Source organism: Eumetopias jubatus, unplaced genomic scaffold, assembly GCF_037043125.1.
Source record: "Eumetopias jubatus isolate StellerSeaLion01/CBP00866 unplaced genomic scaffold, mEumJub1_p1.0 scaffold_12, whole genome shotgun sequence".
Lineage (NCBI taxonomy): Eukaryota > Metazoa > Chordata > Mammalia > Carnivora > Otariidae > Eumetopias > Eumetopias jubatus.
Window position 1 is genome coordinate 106,481,021 of NW_028274818.1, and position 16,865 is coordinate 106,497,885.

The 16,865-nt window shown below is 49.1% G+C and overlaps 1 protein-coding gene and 1 long non-coding RNA gene across 4 annotated transcripts in view; one reads left to right on the plus strand and one right to left on the minus strand.

The window, feature by feature from the left end:
- Positions 1 to 16,865, plus strand: part of USP42 (ubiquitin specific peptidase 42) — a 49,029-nt gene that overhangs the window by 29,061 nt on the left and 3,103 nt on the right. For both annotated transcript variants that reach the window (XM_028088486.2, XM_028088487.2), the window contains 12 exons: positions 1,608 to 1,710; positions 2,621 to 2,688; positions 3,384 to 3,454; positions 4,560 to 4,642; positions 5,543 to 5,654; positions 6,710 to 6,850; positions 7,037 to 7,137; positions 8,443 to 8,596; positions 10,241 to 10,957; positions 11,091 to 11,185; positions 12,824 to 14,314; positions 15,382 to 15,683. In XM_028088486.2, coding sequence (XP_027944287.1) covers positions 1,608 to 1,710; positions 2,621 to 2,688; positions 3,384 to 3,454; positions 4,560 to 4,642; positions 5,543 to 5,654; positions 6,710 to 6,850; positions 7,037 to 7,137; positions 8,443 to 8,596; positions 10,241 to 10,957; positions 11,091 to 11,185; positions 12,824 to 14,314; positions 15,382 to 15,683 — 3,438 coding nt within the window. The remainder of the gene's footprint in view (positions 1 to 1,607; positions 1,711 to 2,620; positions 2,689 to 3,383; positions 3,455 to 4,559; positions 4,643 to 5,542; positions 5,655 to 6,709; positions 6,851 to 7,036; positions 7,138 to 8,442; positions 8,597 to 10,240; positions 10,958 to 11,090; positions 11,186 to 12,823; positions 14,315 to 15,381; positions 15,684 to 16,865) is intronic.
- LOC114197468 (uncharacterized) lies at positions 4,104 to 10,926 on the minus strand. 2 transcript variants are annotated; one of them, XR_003606907.2, is made up of 3 exons: positions 10,248 to 10,926; positions 10,039 to 10,116; positions 4,104 to 5,087 (listed from the first exon to the last, which is right to left on the minus strand). It is a non-coding gene; the product is annotated as an uncharacterized LOC114197468 (long non-coding RNA). The 2 variants fall into 2 exon arrangements; XR_003606906.2 differs by having other exon boundaries at positions 9,121 to 10,116.

Consider the following 16,865-nt stretch of genomic DNA (forward strand, 5'->3'; position numbering starts at 1 on the left):
TCTTTAAAAAAAAAAACTCACTTTGTTCATAAATTCATTGATAAGTTTTACAATGATTTTTTCCACTAGCTATTTGGATTACTATGCTGAGTTATACTATAATATTGTCCCACAGGTTTCTTTAAATAGTTTTGAATTGGTTTTAATTCAGTGAATGAGCATTAGGCTGTGTATAGCGTTAGGAATGATCAAACTAAAGTTAATTACACTCTTAAAGCAACATTTAAACTCATGACAGCAAACTTGTGGATAAATTTCACTTTCTCTGTTTAATTTTTAAATGACTTGAAAATTTTCTTTTGCATTACAATGACCCCAGTAAGGTACGTGAAATGCCTTAATGCACTTTCTATGTGGTTTTGTAATAAACTTTTACATCATCTTAATTAACTGAGTTAGAAGGGAAAAAATGCATGCAAATAAAAAAGAAACCCTAACTGTTAATCTGGAATCTAGCGGGGTAATTACAGGGGTGGATAATTATACAGTGACAATCTATAATCCTTTTGCCTAAAAAGCTGCCGAAGATTAAGAGGTGTTCTGTTGGCCCTCGGCAGTATTAACAGGCCAGAGGAGACAACGCAAACATTTTTTAAGCTGTGTTGGATCCTGGCAGAATTTTAGTCAGGGGAAATTTTGTTTGTTTTATTTTTTACATATAAGGAAAGATTAATTATTTTTAAAACTAGACTTTAAGAAAAGGTCATCGCTGTTTGTGTGCACATATATCCATGAGCTCACATAACCCCACACACGTGGCAGGATCATGAGATTGCCATTTTTATAGGCAGAACTGGCGGAATACGGGCAGTTTCGTATGACTCAAGCTAGTATGTATTTCTGTATATTCATGTATAGAAATTGCTCTATTCATGTTTTATTGTGACATTGTCTATGCTGTTTTTTGTTTGTTTTTAAAGATTTTTATTTGAGAGAGAATGAGAGAGAGCATGAGAAGGGGGAGGGTCAGAGGGAGAAGCAGACTCCCCGCTGAGCAGGGAGCCTGATGTGGGACTCGATCCCAGGACTCTGGGATCATGACCGGAGCTGAAGGCAGTCGCTTAACCAACTGAGCCACCCAGGTGCCCCGCTGTTGTTTTTTATTATGTCATTTTGTCTTGCAGCCATTTAGTCCGTTAGAAACAAGGCTGCAGAGATGCTGAGCACACAGTGTATTCTGTGGGGTTGTTGAGACAGAACCGAGATGGGTTCAGACATTTATGTTTGCTGTGGATTCTCTTAGGGAGATCTAGCACTGAATTTAAGATTGTGTGCGCTAACATCACCTTTCGAACAAACATAACGTTTTGAACAAATTTTTGAGACAATACAGCTAAAGTTGAATTTATTCAAGTACAGTTTTATTAACTTCCTGCAGACCTGGAGTCTCTGGGCTCTCAGGAGCTCTAGGCCATGTGCACTTGTAATGGTCTAAAGGGCGTGGTCCTCGCTGTTCTCAGGATAGTGTGTGTTAGTGCTACGTCCTCATAAAATAATTAGCAGGTGTATTCTAACTGACAGATGGTCATTAGATAGAATGTCGGGGGGGTACAGCCGGGGCGTATCCCATGTGATGATAAAGCTTTGTCTTTACTTAAACTTCACAGGTATAGCTAGGCACTTCCGCTTTGGAAACCAAGAAGATGCCCACGAATTCCTTCAATACACTGTTGATGCTATGCAAAAAGCATGCTTGAATGGCAGCAATAAGTGAGTACAGTAAAGCATTGGTCACTTCTTCCCTTCGCATCGCTGGCTTACTGGAGTTCACTTTTGCCTTTTACGATGAATGCCCAGAGCTCTGTGTTTGCTTCACTTTGACTTTGCACTGCCTCTACCTCAAGTGATTTCCATCATTTTAAAATGATTGAAAAATTTTAAGGGTGTGCTTACTATAACAATGTGGATTTAATTACAGATGTCAGGAATTGGGGATTGGTTTTGCCATTACTCAGTTTCTGAGTATCAGCATTGCCTTTGCAGATCTAAAACTAACCACTTTTTCTTTCTAGTTGTGCCCAGCATTTTTTCTGCTCCTCTCCAGCCTCTGAAATCTGTGTGTGTGTTCCCTGAATCTTTCTTAGTCTGGTCAGTTACCAGTTCCTGGAGTTTCTTCCTTAAAGTCTAAATGCAGACTCAAGGGGAAGATTTCGAGGAGAACTAGATACCAAATCCTAACCCACTTGCATTGCCTGAACACACCTGGTAGATCTCCTGTTCTGCTCCCACTGTCGCTGGCGCTGTCTTGCCTCTGCTTGCTTGGATGACGGACCCCAGAGCAGAGAAGAACGCTCTGCTCTCCCTGCCTTCGCCAGCCGGGCCACACACACCCTGTGTCACAGCCTCGCTGCTTGCTTCTGGGCCAAATTCCTGCCTCAGTGTCAGCTCTCTGTCACTACTCTCCTGCCTCTTTCTGCCTCTCCCCAGACCCTCGCTGTGGTCTGGTCCAGGCAAGATAATTCTCTGGCTGCCGTGCATACTGAGGTCCTTTTCTTTCGTGGCTTCCTGTTTGGATTCTTGTTCTTTTATAGATTTTTGTTATTTTATAGCTTTTAAAATTCGGTCACAGCATCTGTAATTATTGTAGAACTCTTGTCTCACATCCCTGTTTGTCTTTCAGATTAGACAGACACACGCAGGCTACCACCCTCGTTTGTCAGATATTTGGAGGATACCTGAGATCTAGAGGTAACGTTGTCCGCCGGGTTGATACAGAGGCGCATGCGCGCGGTTAAAGTGCAGGAGGAACGGGTCAGCAGTGGGGACTGTGTCTCCCTTACCCCCCCAAAGGCAGCCCCTGTCCCACTTTAGAGTATAGCCTTCCAGGACCTCCCTGCGCACGGGCAGACTGCGGTGCGTCAGATGGATCTCTTTCCTTCTTCTCTTAACGTGAGAAGCCTTTTTACATGTCAGTACATGTAGGTAATACGGTCTTTCACGGCTGAAGAAGAATTCCACTCATTTGAGTCCCCTAACAGTGGATATTGAGGTTGTTTCTAATTCTTCAGTGTTGTTATTACTATTAGTCATTCATGGCACTTTCTTATACAGTGCCTTTATGTTCATGTAAAAGTGTCTAAGTAGGATGAGTTCTTAGAATTTCTGCATTAAAGGGTACGTGTGTTTTAAATTCTGATACTCCAGATCATCCTTCCAGGAGGTTATACCAGTTTACATTCCAACCAACAACAAATGTGGGCTGCATTCATGACACTTTGGCTCACACTGTGTGTGGTATTAACATTTTTTTGCCCAATCTGAAAAATGTACTTTATTTTAATTTTTTATTTTCATATAATATTTTTGTGTTCTGTTATTTCAGTAGTTGATATTGCCATAAGGATTACACTTTGCTTATTCTTTGCGTTTCATTTTCATTTCAGTCAAGTGTTTAAATTGCAAAGGTGTCTCAGATACGTTCGATCCATATCTTGATATAACGTTGGAGATAAAGGTACGTTTGCTAATTGTGGTGGCGAGGTTAGAAAAAGACAGACTTTGTGTAACTTTATCTGTAGTTCATTTATAAACTTAGACTACACTTGCTAGAGACTACAAATTGAAACCGTTCATATGCCACAACTGTATTCAGAGGGGATAATAAGATTTGTAGCAGGGAGCGTACAGACTTTTTCTTGCCCTTTGACTTTTCACTTGATAGATTGTGATAAAACCAGAATTTGATGTCTGCATTAACCCAATTTAGATGATTGTCATTGTTTAGAAACTTTTATTTCTAGCATTTTCTAAGCTCCTATTTTTTGTTAAGCTTTTATTTTTCCAATTACAAATGTAATACATGTTTAGGATAGAAATGAACGTTGCAGATGTGTAGAGGGTCCCATTCCTCAGGATGAACCCTTAACAATTTGATATAAACTGGGGGCGCCTGGGTGGCTCAGTTGTTAAGCATCTGCCTTCAGCTCAGGTCATGATCCCAGGGTCCTGGGATCGAGCCCCACATCGGGCTCCCTGCTCGGCGGGAAGCCTGCTTCTCCCTCTCCCACTCCCCCCTGCTTGTGTTCCCTCTCTCGCTGTCTCTCTCTCTCTGTCAAATAAAATAAAATAAAATAAAATCTTAAAAAAAAACAAAACCATTTGATAAGAGACTGTTCCAGAACCCATTATTTATTGCTTATAAAAATGTGATTACACCTTAGGCCTATTTAGCCACTTGCCACTTTCCCGTAGTTCTGCTCGGTGGCTTCTCTGTGCGCCCGGACCTTGACAGTCATGTGGCGGCCCCCTGAGCATGAGCACCACCATGCACATGCCCCTTTCCTTGCTGATGGGTATTTGGTTTGTTTCCAGTTTTATGCTCTTTTTGAAAATGCTGCAGTGAGGAACTTTTTACAGGTCGTTCACTTTGATCTGCATGGTTTTTAAGAAGGGGACAATAATTGGATGGGTACACGTATAAAAGTCAACATCATAATAAAAGAGAAATTTCCTTCTACATAAAAATTCATATTGGCGTCTAGACCTTTGAGTCGTCTCTTCTTCCTTCGGTCAGGGGCAGTGAGAGGGCCCGTGGTGCTGACGCTGTCCTTCTCTTGCAGGCCGCTCAGAGTGTGAACAAGGCATTGGAGCAGTTTGTGAAGCCGGAGCAGCTCGACGGGGAAAACTCTTATAAGTGCAGCAAGTAAGAGGATGTGGCGGTGGGGTGGCTTGCGTCGGGGATGGGGGTGTCTCAGGAACACCCCCCTGTCCCCCACGAGACTCCTGTTAGCTTCTGTGCTGTGTGGGAGGACACAGGGTCTCCGTGCTCCCGGGGCCGGAGTGCTCAGCGTCTACAGGTTTACACTCTTGAGAGGCGCGCACCTCTGCCCTGGGGAGGCTCGGTGCTCCATGACTGGGCAGGTTTGCGGGGGACGGCCCTTGGTAGCTGCTGCGCCTTGTGTGGCCCAGGGGACACGTGTGGTGAGCAGCGTTTTCATGGACTCCTTGTTAGGAGAGGCGGTGATGGAGTGGGGCTCGCTTTCTCCCAGCGCAGTTAAGGCTCTTGCTCGCTCATCCGGTTCTCACCCAGGATTCAGGGTGGTATCTGCTGGAAACCTCTAGTACTGATGATTCATTGCTGTGTTTCCCTGTGAAGTCAAGAGAGCCTCTATTTGAAGAAAGTCCTGTTTCACATGTTTTAGTAAATTTACATTTTAGAATCAGGTACTGTGGGTGATCGTTACCAAATACTCATGTCTTGGGGGAAGAAAGCTCCCCATGACCACAGGCACTTTCCCTGTTCTAAGCTCCATGGATGGTCACTTTGTTTTGAATTGAGAGAAGTCTGTATTCACCTAATTTTAAAATTATCAGTGGCTATGTGGCTTCTCAGAAACTGTCCTAGCTTCCTTTTCTTCTTTCATGTTAATTGAGCAATCTCCCCCTGTCATAATTTTAGTGTTTTCACCGGTGGTTGAGAGGGGTGGTGTTTTTTAGCTAGTAGCTTTCCTTTAGGTTTGGTGGGAGAAATGTTTCAAGGAAATAACAAGGGAAAGACTAAAAAATACATAAATCTTAGTCCTTTGTTTCTTTTTATTTCGAGGTGTAAAAAGATGGTTCCAGCTTCAAAGAGGTTCACTATACACAGATCCTCTAATGTTCTTACACTTTCTCTGAAACGTTTTGCAAATTTTACTGGTGGAAAAATTGCTAAGGTATGTTGATAATATTAATAACCTTTTATGTTGTCTCTCTCAAGGCTTATGCGTCAGTAACTATCAAGGGTTATAAACAACCTAATTGAACAGTTTGTTACCTGATTTCCTAAGTTCTTCTAGTATTTATTGGGGGAAAATACGTCAGAGCGTTGAGCTAGTGGTAGTGTGTTATGTGTGTTCATGAGTATAGTTTCTCTCTTCTTTAGCTGGTTAGACTTTCTGATGATAAAACTGGTAACTGTGATCTGCACTTGGGCTTCATGGTCAGGGAAAGTGGGGAGATACAGGGAGAGCTGGTGTCGTTTGAAATCTGAAGAAGATGCGCCCCTGTTGGATCTCACACTCTTTTGTCAGGGTTGGTTTTCCTGTTTGTTGAGGTTTTCTGAGGGTAGCACACTGATTTTTCATACTTTCTTTCCACTTCCTGAAGACTGGAAGTATCAGAAATCAGTAGTATGCAAGAGATCCAAACAATCCCTTCCCAAAGTAGTAAAACTAAGTGAGGCCGAAGTCCAGAATTAGCATTCGATTGTGTCCTGTGGCCAACTCAGGTTCACATAACGTAGAGCCTTGTTTGCTTCAAGGAAATCAGGAATACAGTTGGGAGTGCACTAAGTATGTGTGAGTTTAGGGTGGCTCCAGGCTGATCGTGTCTTTTGTTTTTTTGTTTTGTTTTTTTTAAATGTTAGCTATTTTTTTTTTTTTTTATTATTTTTATTTATTTGACAGAGAGACAGAGAGACAGCGAGAGAGGGAACACAAGCAGGGGGAGTGGGTGGGGGGGAGAAGCAGGCCTCCCGCCGAGCAGGGAGCCCGATGAGGGGCTCGATCCCACAACCGCGGGATCATGACCTGAGCCAAAGGCAGACGCTTAACGACTGAGCCACCCAGGCACCCCTGATCGTGTCTTTTGAAATGTGGTTCAGTGTGTTAGGTTTCTGCTGGAACATCTGAGGGCACAAAGTCCTGCGCTTGGGTCTCCATGAGGATATGCGGAATGATCTGGGCCTTCAGAAGTGACGTTCCTTGATCCTCTTTGCATTTCTGTTTAGGATGTGAAATATCCTGAATACCTTGATATTCGACCGTACATGTCTCAACCGAACGGAGAACCGATTATCTATGTCCTGTACGCAGTGCTGGTACACACTGGCTTTAACTGCCATGCCGGCCATTACTTCTGCTACATCAAAGTAAGCTGTGCGGGTTTTGGTGACTGTTTTTGAAGTAGCCTCTAAGGTAGCACTGGCGCTCTTGGGGGGCAAGGTGGGACTTTACAGTGAAAATATGAAAGCCCATTTTTCTTACATTTCTCTTGATTGGTGTTCTCTCTTTGTCTAATTATATCTAATTTCTCTTTTGTTGGCTCTCTTTTGCAGGCTAGCAATGGCCTCTGGTATCAAATGAATGACTCCATCGTATCTACCAGTGATATTAGATCGGTACTCAGTCAACAAGCTTATGTTCTCTTTTATATCAGGTATCATCAGGAAAACAGATTTTCACATTTTCTGTTATGTCATTTCTCTTCATCTCATCAACATATTTAAATTCAGTATTCGGTTATTTCTGAAACAGCAGCTTAAGGATGCCAACAGAGTAAGGGAGGTAGTTTTTGGGCAGGGATTAGGAGTTGGATTTAGCTTCCAGCTCCTTGGCAAGTTGATAATGAAGCATGCAGAGAAAGCGCATGGTGATGGCAGAGGGTAGGCTGCTGGTGGCAGCACACGGTGGGGGCTGGGGGCAGAGGAGGCCTCAGGAAGGGGCCTCTGAGGACCTGGGTGTGGTCACCTCTCAACCACTGAGCACAGGCAGCTAGTCACCTTCCTGAGCCAGGCCTGGCTCGACACCTGCTCATTTGCCTCCCGTTGCTGCTGCATATTCCGACTCACTAATTCCATTTCTGGAAATGTGTGGTCTGAGCAAAAGTCTGATGTGTGCTCCAAGGTATTCATTTATAGTAGCTGAAAATTAAGAACATTCTAAAATTTCTGGGGCGCCTGGGTGGCTCAGTCGTTAAGCATCTGCCTTCGGCTCAGGTCATGATCTCAAGGTCCTGAGATCGAGCCCCGCATCGGGCTCCCTGCTCAGCAGAGAGCCTGCTTCCTCCTCTCCCTCTGCCCCTCCCCCCTGCTCGTGCACTCGCTCTCTCTCGCTCTCTCTCTCTCTCTCAAAATCTTAAAAAAAAAATCCTAAAATTTCCAATATTAGCAGAATGAGCATGTAAATTGTAGCATATCCATGTGTTGGACTATTACATAGCTGTTTTTAAAAATGATTTTTATGATGCCTTTTTTCCCCCCTAAACGATACAAGAAAGTGCTCTTGTATCATTGTATCCATATATCCTGTGTATATGGAGAAAAAGCAGTTTGAAATCTTTTACACTGGAATTGAAAAAAATAGTACAGGCTGAAGCCTGAAGGATATTCCAATAAATCTAAATAGTCGACGCCCCTCATGGGTGAGATGAGGCGCCGTGTTTGTGTTTCTAACTTCTAGATACGGACTTCCTATATAACGGCACGTACTTATAATTAGAGAAATATAAACAGAAAAGAAGAATTGCTTTCAGGTGGTGGCATCTCTGGGACGCAGAGCCACAAATGCCACTTGCATGGTTGTCTGTCTTGTCTCCCCGTGGGAGCAGCTGTGCCACTAGCCTTGACCCAAAGGGGATCCTCTGTGTACGTAGCTCTGTGCACTGCAGGTCCTCAGTCTATAATGACGCTCTTCAAAGGACGTGCCCTATGAAGCCCTAAGTGCTGTCCCTCTTTGTCCCTAGGTCCCACGATGTGAAAAATGGAGGTGAACTCACTCATCCCACTCACAGCCCCGGCCAGTCCTCGCCCCGACCCGTGATCAGCCAGCGCGTTGTCAACAACAAACAGGCTGCGTCAGGGTTTATCGGACCACAGCTCCCCTCTCACGTGATAAAGGTAACATTCCAGAGGTAGGATGCAATCTCTGTGCTAACTTGGGTATTGTTAAAGCCTCTGGGTCACACTGCAGTAGCCGCCGTGTCCTCATATGACTGCATTTCTTGTCAAGAGTTTATTCAAGCCATTAATTATAAAGTATTTCAAATATACAGAAGATCTCAGAGTATGAATGTAATGAACAAGAAGAAAGTCTGGGTATAGGTATATTTAAACACTAGAGGTTTTATTTTATTCTGTTTATTTATCAAGATTTTATTTATTTGAGAGAGTGAGCGAGAGATAGAGCACATGAGCAGAGCGAGAGGGAGAAGCAGGCTCTCTGCTGAGCAAGGAGCCCAGTGTGGGACTCAGTCCCAGGACTCCGGGATCATGACCTGAGCAGAAGATAGACGCTTAACTGACTGAGCGACCCAGGCGCCCCTAAAAGCTAGAGATTTTAGCTCTCACTTTGGACTTCCGTTCAGAGTGGACTAAATATTTGGGGATTCTTGATGAATACTAGAAACAAGAAAGTGACTCACAGAAAGCATATTTTCAGTGTGTCCATGTAGTCCTTTCAGTAGTGTGATGTGTCCTGTCTCCCATCCAGCGGGTCAGAGGCACCTCCTGCTGGCCTCTCCGGAAGAATTGGTGGGATGGCTGGGTCACGTGACACGCAGGGCTTCAGGAGGGAAGGCCGGACATCCGCTGGCCTTATGCAGTGGCTATGGACAACCTGTCTGTGTGTGGAAGCAGCGCCCCCCCGCCATACCATAGTGCTGTAACAGCCTTTCCACTCGAGTGTGATTTGTTTTGAATCAGCAGATGGTCTATTCTGTGCAGTTTTTTATGGACATTGGACAGTGTTTGGTTCCAGCTGGAGTCAGAAATCAAATGCCTCTGGGAGCTGGGCAGGGAATGGGCTCCTGCACTGGACCCTGCTTAATAGTGACATCAGGACCCTGGCCCGTTGGAGAGCATGTGCCCTGTGTGGAGGCGCGGCTAAGACTGATTTTTTTCAAGGTTTTTTGGTTTTCCTTCATGTGAAACCTTCTAGTGTTAAGATAGCAACTAATTCAGGTATTTAAGAAAACTGTGAAGGCCGTGCAGAACCCCTCTGTGAATGAGATCTCACCCACGGCCACCAGTTTGCCCCTCTAGGATAGAGCAGCAGAGGTGGAGTCTGGAGCAGAACAGTTCATGAGTAAGAATCAGAGGGGACATGGAGCGGGGGGAACGGTGCCCAGAGCAGCTCTGTGTCTGCCCGTGCCCCCCGTCTCCCTTGGCCAGTGGTCATTCCCCACAAGCTGGCACTTTCTTCCACCTGTAGAGCAGCGGGCTTCCAAGAAACCCAGCCAAGGAAAACATATGTGACTCTGTGCCCAAGGGGCCTGTTCTTTTCTTTCAGATAGGAGCAGAAAGAATTTGTTCTCGGACAGAAATAGTTGTTGATTACTTACCAGAAAACACGGGCCCATGAAAGGTTTATGGTGGTCAGGGACAGACGAGAGGAGGTGGTGTTTCTAGGTGTGGGAAACCTGATATTCCAAAAAAGAAAAAGATGAGCAAAGTGGGAAGCTCCCCCCCCCCCAGCCCCCAGCCAGAGTGGATTCTTTGTGACCGTTCTGGGGCTCTCACCAGCTGGGGTCTTCTTTCTTCCAGAACCCACCTCACTTAAATGGGACCGGGCCATTGAAAGAAGCACCAAGTAGTTCCATGTCAAGTCCTAGTGGAAATTCCAGTGTCAGCCGGGCCGGTTCTGTTAATGCTTCGACTTCTGTTCAAAACTGGTCCGTTAACAGGCCCTCAGTGATTCCAGAACATCCCAAGAAACAAAAAATCACGATCAGTATTCACAACAAGTTACCTGTCCGCCAAGGCCAGTCGCAGCCTAACCTTCACAGCGGTTCTTTGGAGAACCCAACCAAGCCCGTTCCCTCTTCCACTGTTACCAACTCTTCTGCAATACAGTCTACCTCGAGCGCACCTGCGACGGCGGGTCCCGGTCAAGTCACAAAGCAGACGGCCCCGAGCGAGTCCTGCCCCACGCCGGTGATGAACGGCAAGTCCAAGCTGAACTCCAGCGTCCTGGTGCCCTATGGCGCCGAGTCGTCCGAAGAGTCTGACGAGGAGGCGAAGGGCCTAGGCAAGGAGAACGGTCTCGGCACGACCGAGAGCTCGAACTCTTCTGTGCAGGATGCGGAAGATGACGAGTCCTCTCCGCTCGGGCTTCACGAGCCCCTAGCCCTAAACGGTGCTGACAGCACGGACGGCGACCTGAAGGAGAACGGTCTGTCTTGTGCTGGTGCCAGTTGCCAAGTCCCGCCCGCCCTACATGCAGAAAATCCCTTTTCTAAGGTGAACGGTCTGCCTGGAAAGGTGAGCATGTTGGGGTGGCCCTGGAGGGTGGGGGGGGCGGGCTGTGCTTGACTCTCACGTCCAGCCGCTCGCTGGCTGGAGATCAGGGGGTGCCCGGTGGCAGCAAGAAGTGAAACACTGTTTTTTATTGCAGTTGATGCCCGCTCCTCTGCCACCTCCCCTAGAAGACAAAACCTTAGAGACTTGCAAACTCGGCAACAAAGGGAAAGGCTCGACAGAAGAAACCAGGTGAGACAGCGCAGGAAAGGACACTGTGACTGTGTCCGTGCACACGCTGCTGCCTTAACACTGCGCATGTCTCATCGTGGGCCTTTTGAATCCTGGAATGATTTTGTGGCCCCCTTCCAAATCTGACACCTAGCCTTCCAGTGACAAACGTGAAGACTCCCAAGGTTGTAGGGCAGGGCTTCTCGGCTCCATCGAGTTGCAAATATTTTGTTCTGCTTCTTCTAGAATTCTGAAATTGCATTCATAGATAAGACAGTCTTCCTCTACATTGAATGCTTTGGTTTGCTTTTTTAAATCGGTACATTGCCCGAGTGTAATGTAATGGGAATGAAAGACCGGAACATACCACATGGTGGTGTTTCGTTTGCACACATCCAGGCGGCCCCACGAGTGCGCATCCCCCTGCGCAGGTTTGCTGTGAGCCTCGCCGCATGGGACGTGGCCTGGTGTCCAGAGCTCAGTCCCACGCACACACTTTACCATCAGGGGTGTGATGTCCTCATGGGGGACTACTTTTGGTGACATTCTGGTCCTCTCTGGATTTACACAGTAGTTGTGTTCCTGGAAAATGTCACGTCCATGAAAACTGCCAGTAATCTCCTGGCTGGGGTGTTGGCCCACGTGGACGTGGGACTTCACTTACTCCCTGCATGCCCCTGCCTGCTTGTGCTAGTGGGGCTCCCCCATCTCTGTAACAGCCCGGAATGCACCCCACATTTCAGAATGGTCCCTGGCAGGGGGCTGCCCTTCCTGAACAGTGCTCAGGAAGGTTTAATTACTAAAATGGAGTGGAGTCAATCTGTAGGCGAAGAACACTCCTTTCAGTTTACCTTCAAGAGGGGACGGCGTGAACCCTCCGTGGCTTCCTTCCCTAGTTCAGCTTAGTTTGTCCTCAAATGTCGTGTGCGTGAGGGTTACCGTAGACAGTTGTCTAGACTGAACCACACATGTATCATAACCCAGCGGGTGCTGCCCTTCCGTGCTGGCTCGAGAATCTCATGGCTGCGTCAGGGTGACTTGTCTGTACTGGTCTCATCTGTGCTCTCTACCCCCAGGTATTTTCCCACTAAAATGTGGGGCCCCTGGAGGGTTGCTGTTGTTTGCTGGCAGCTTTCATTAACCTCGAGCGTACCTTGGGAGCCCTGTAGCAGCCAAGGGCAGATAGAGTTCATGTCCTACAGGAAGGTTTTTTGAGGCCTCACTGCTTCCTCCAGTTTATAAGTTCCAAGGGGCTGTTGGCTTGTTTGGAGGAAGTGACTCTACCTGGGAAGCTCGGGAGAAACGCAGAGGAAAAGTTAGAGCCTCCGGTCACCATTTGACTTTTCTGAATCTTCACAGTTACTAAAAATTAGAAGTATATCTGAAAACAGAAGGAGCCTAGAACTGCAGGATTATTGTAGCAGAAAAACGGGATAGTAGATAAGCCTGATAGAGAATTTCATGTTTTTATTTAGTGAGGGAAAGAGACATTTGAAGTTTCCAAAAATGATAAGCCCCATATTGGCCAAACTCCAGCCAGATATGTTAAAGGCATAGGTTATTTAGTAAAGAATGTTTTCAAGTTTTTGTCCCTGTGATCCATAAAGCAATCAAGCCAAGGACTAATTTATTGATTTCTTTGTTTTGATGGGGCTGCAGCGTGCCTGGAACAGAGGAAGGTCCTGCAGAGGATCCCGGCGCAGAGCGGGAGGCCGGCAGTCCCTCCCCCGAGTCCCGTGAGAAACTGGAGACCCTAACGAGCCTTAGCAGCAAGTTAAAGAAGGCTTTGCCACCCTTAGACCCCAGCATCAAATCTACCAAAGAAGAAGTCTCAGAAAACATTTTAGCAAAACCCGAGGAGTCTTTGCCAAGTGCCGACACTCTTTACAGCAGTACTAAGAATCCCACGGGGGATGATCTCCCTAAACTGTGTGGCCCCGGGGATTTAACAGGTGACAAGAGCAGACTGCCCCAGGCCATATCGGGGGCGGTAATAGAGAGCCCACGGGCCTCAGCCGCAGTGGAGACAGCGGGGAGTTCGGGCCCAAGTCCCCCGGTATGTTCCGAGGGTGCCTGTGAGCACGAACTCTTAGTCTACATCAGTGGAGACACGTGCACGGACTTGAAGGACCCTCCTCGGAGCACAGGTGCAGCTGCGGAGGACTCGCCCTCTCCTCAAGTAGACAAGGTCACAGAAAATCATTCAGAAGGGGGCCCTGAGCAAAGTAACGGGGAGAAATGTGAAGAAAATAAGATGGGACAAAAAGTTCCAGATCATTCTCCAGTTAAGGAAAAAATCAGTATCCTCAGAAAAGTTGATCGAGGGCATTATCGCAACCGAAGGGATCGTTCCTCCAGCGGAGAGCGTGCGAGGGAGAGCAGGAGCAAAACCGGGGAGCACTACCACAAAAAGCGGCACTCGTCCGTGCGGGAGCGGGCCAAGCAGGACCGCCCCAGGACGGAGCACTGCAACGGGGGCGCACACCACCCCTGTCACGGCGAGAGGCTCAGCCCCGGCGAGCACCGCTCCCTGGGCAGGTACGGCCACCACCACTCCCGCGGCAGAGGCGGGGCGGACCAGGAGTGGAGCAGGTACCACCATTCCGAAGGCGAGCGCTCCTGGGGCCGGGACAAGTACTACCCGGACAGACTGCGGTGGGACAGGTGCAGGTACTACCACGACAGGTACGCCCCGTACACGGCCAGGGAGGCGCGCGAGTGGAAGCCCCTCCACGGCGCCCGTGAGTACGCCAAGGCGGGCCCGGCCGGCGGCCGGCCCTACAGGGACCACTGCAGAGGCAGGAAAGGCTACGAGCTGCTCGCCAAGGGGAGGGACCGACACCGCTTCGGCAGCCCCCGGGCGGGCCCGCCCCACGCCCTCCTCCCGTACCCCGAGAAGTACCCCCCTGAGAAGATTGCACTTGTAGCCGAAGACACCAGTTGTAACCTCGCCGATCGGTTTCACGAACACGAGAACGCCAAGTCCCGGAAACGGAGATTCGACAGCATGGAGAACAGCGACGGTCACGTCGAGAAGAAGGCCTGGAGGAGCTTCCAGAAGGATCCCTTGGAAGAGCCTAAAGTGAAGAAGCACAAAAAATCAAAGAAGAAAAAGAAATCCAAAGACAAACACCGAGGCCGCGATTCCAGGTGAGGAGGCGGCCGTGGGTGCGGCGTCGGGAGAGGTCTGGTTCCAGCTCCAGCCACGGGAGCCCGGGGCCTGGCCCCACGCACAGAGCTGGCTCCGGTGGTGGAGGCTGGCGTCCTGTGATCCGCTCTGCGGGCCTGAGCTTCCACCGCGGTAGATTTCCGGACCCCAGCTCCATGCTGATGCTCTTCGCGGTTTTATAAAGGGTCTGCAAACCTCCCCTTTTGAAACGATGATGCCGTTTTTGGTCCGTGATTTAGGATCTGTGGTTACTCGAGTAAGCGTGCCACAGTCTGTGCCTGAGAACTTGGGTCTTGGACTGCGTAACTGGTGTTCATACTGTCACTCGTCACATGTAGCTGTGTTTTCATACCTGTTCACGTTTTCTTGCGCCTCAGGGACCGCCCGGTGGGCAGGCACAGGGAGGCCACCGTCTGTCCCTTTGCTGTTGGCCTGCCGGCTGCCGGCGCACATCAAAAACGACCACTCGACCGCTCGTTGCCTCAGCCTTGTCTGTTTCTCTGGCTCCATTTCCCAGTTTAAAATCTAGTGGGGAAGTTTGTTTTTGTCTTTCTAAAAAGCTAAATTGGGCAGAGATTGTCTTGAAAATGACTTCTCCATGACGAGGTGCATGACATCTGACGTCTCTTGACATGGAAACCCTGGGGAAAGGTTACCAAAAGCTGTAGGGACACAGACATGGTTACAAAACCTCCTTCCCTCCTGTGTGTCTGAAGCTCCTGGTGAAAGCATTTTGTTCCTTGGCCACTCATTCCAGGAAAAGGTAGTGAAATTCTTTCTCCGGACCTGAGGCCAGCAGCCTTCGCTCCAGAGCAGAGCTCCAGGCAGCTGTGGGGGGGGGGGGGGGGCGGGGGGAGCCCAAGCAGGCGAACTCAGACCCTGGACCCCAACACTTCCTGCGGTGAGCCCGGCACGTTTGTGCCCAGGTGGTGTCTTCACTGCTGTGTGCGTGCTGAGCGTCTGCCATGGGGGTGAGAGCCGAGGACCAGGTCGCTCGGAGGCAAGTTTGGTTTGTTGGTGGTTTGAGTTCTGGCTTCTTCCTCTGCAGGCGTCAGCAGGACTCCGATCTGTCAGTAGCGTGCTCCGACGCTGATCTCCACAGACACAAAAAAAAGAAGAAGAAAAAGAAGAGGCACTCCAGGAGATCCGAGGACTTTGTTAAAGACTCAGAGCCACACCTGCCCAAGGCCGCCAGCCACGAGACTGTTGACCGTTTCCGGAGAACTGACGGCGCTTTCCCCCTCACCGACGGCCTGCCTCTGGAAGGTGTTGGGCCTTTCCGTGAGAAGAGAAAACACTTAAGGATGGGAAGCAGGGATGACAGGTGTCCTCTGTCTGAGTGTGGCCAGGGTAAGAGGAGATACTTGGAATTAAGAATATAGAAACGATTTCTTGTCAACACGGGGGAAGAAACCCTCAAATGGCTTAAAAGGGTTTGGCTCCAGCGGGAGCCAGTGCGCTCTGTCCGCTCCAGCCTCGGCCCCCAGGCGGAGCGCGGGCTCCCGTGGCATGGTGTGCAGCTGCGGGACTGACCCCTTAGCGTGTGCAGGGACCTCGGTGACCCGGACCTGGGCTCGGCGGAGCCTCGGTAGCGAGACCTCTGGAGTCTGGGGCTCTGGGCGTGTGTGTATGTCTCATGAAGAACCAGGGATTTTGTTCTTAAGCCATTTCTGATAGAAATATTTTCACCGTGTGTGCTTTCCCTCCTGAGTCTGCAAATCTCTAGCATTCGGAGTATAAGCTGAAACTCCGTTTGGGGTACGTCCGCTCTCGGCCCCTAGCAGAGCCGAGGCCTTGCAGCTGCCTGTATTGTGGGGTCCTGGCTCCCACTAAGCGAATCCCTCCAGGCTGTGGGGGGGGGGGAGGGGGCTTGGATTCTTCCCCACTTTGCACCACTGTCTTCCGATGTCGTTTCATAGCCCTTTCTGCTCTGACTGCACCTAAAGCAGCCCCTCTCTGCATGCAGCTTATGTCCGTGCCGCCCATCTCCGCAGGGCCTGCTGGTTCAGAGCGGCTTTGTGGGTTTTAAATGGCTGACAAAGTCCAAAGGAGAAGATGTCCTTGCACGTGGGACATGCCTGTGCCCGGAGCTGTGCTCGGGGCGAGCCCAGCCTGCTCAGTTACGTGGCGCCGTGCTGGCCCTGACCAGGCGCTGCTGAGAGCCCGGATGGCCCCAGAGCAGAGCAGGGTTGTCCTCTGGCCTTTTGTACGAGAAGCTTGCCTGGCCCTGCCCTAGATGCCTGAGGTGCACTTTCGTGACTTTGATGCGGCATCTTGGTTGCCCAGAGGCTTTTGTGTCGTGAACTTGGGTGAGACGTCGTGCGTGTCGGGGGCAGACCCGTCTGTCAGTGTGGCTGTGGACGGAGGAGGGACAGAAGGGCCCCGGGCGCTGGCATTAGAGAAGCAGACACCGTGAGGGAGGCACTGTCCCAGCGGGAGGGGCTGTGCAGTGTGACATGCCGTGGGGAGCCCAGGTGGCACGGGGCAGAGGACAAGAGTGGCCGTGGCCGGCAAGACAGTGATGCCGGGCTG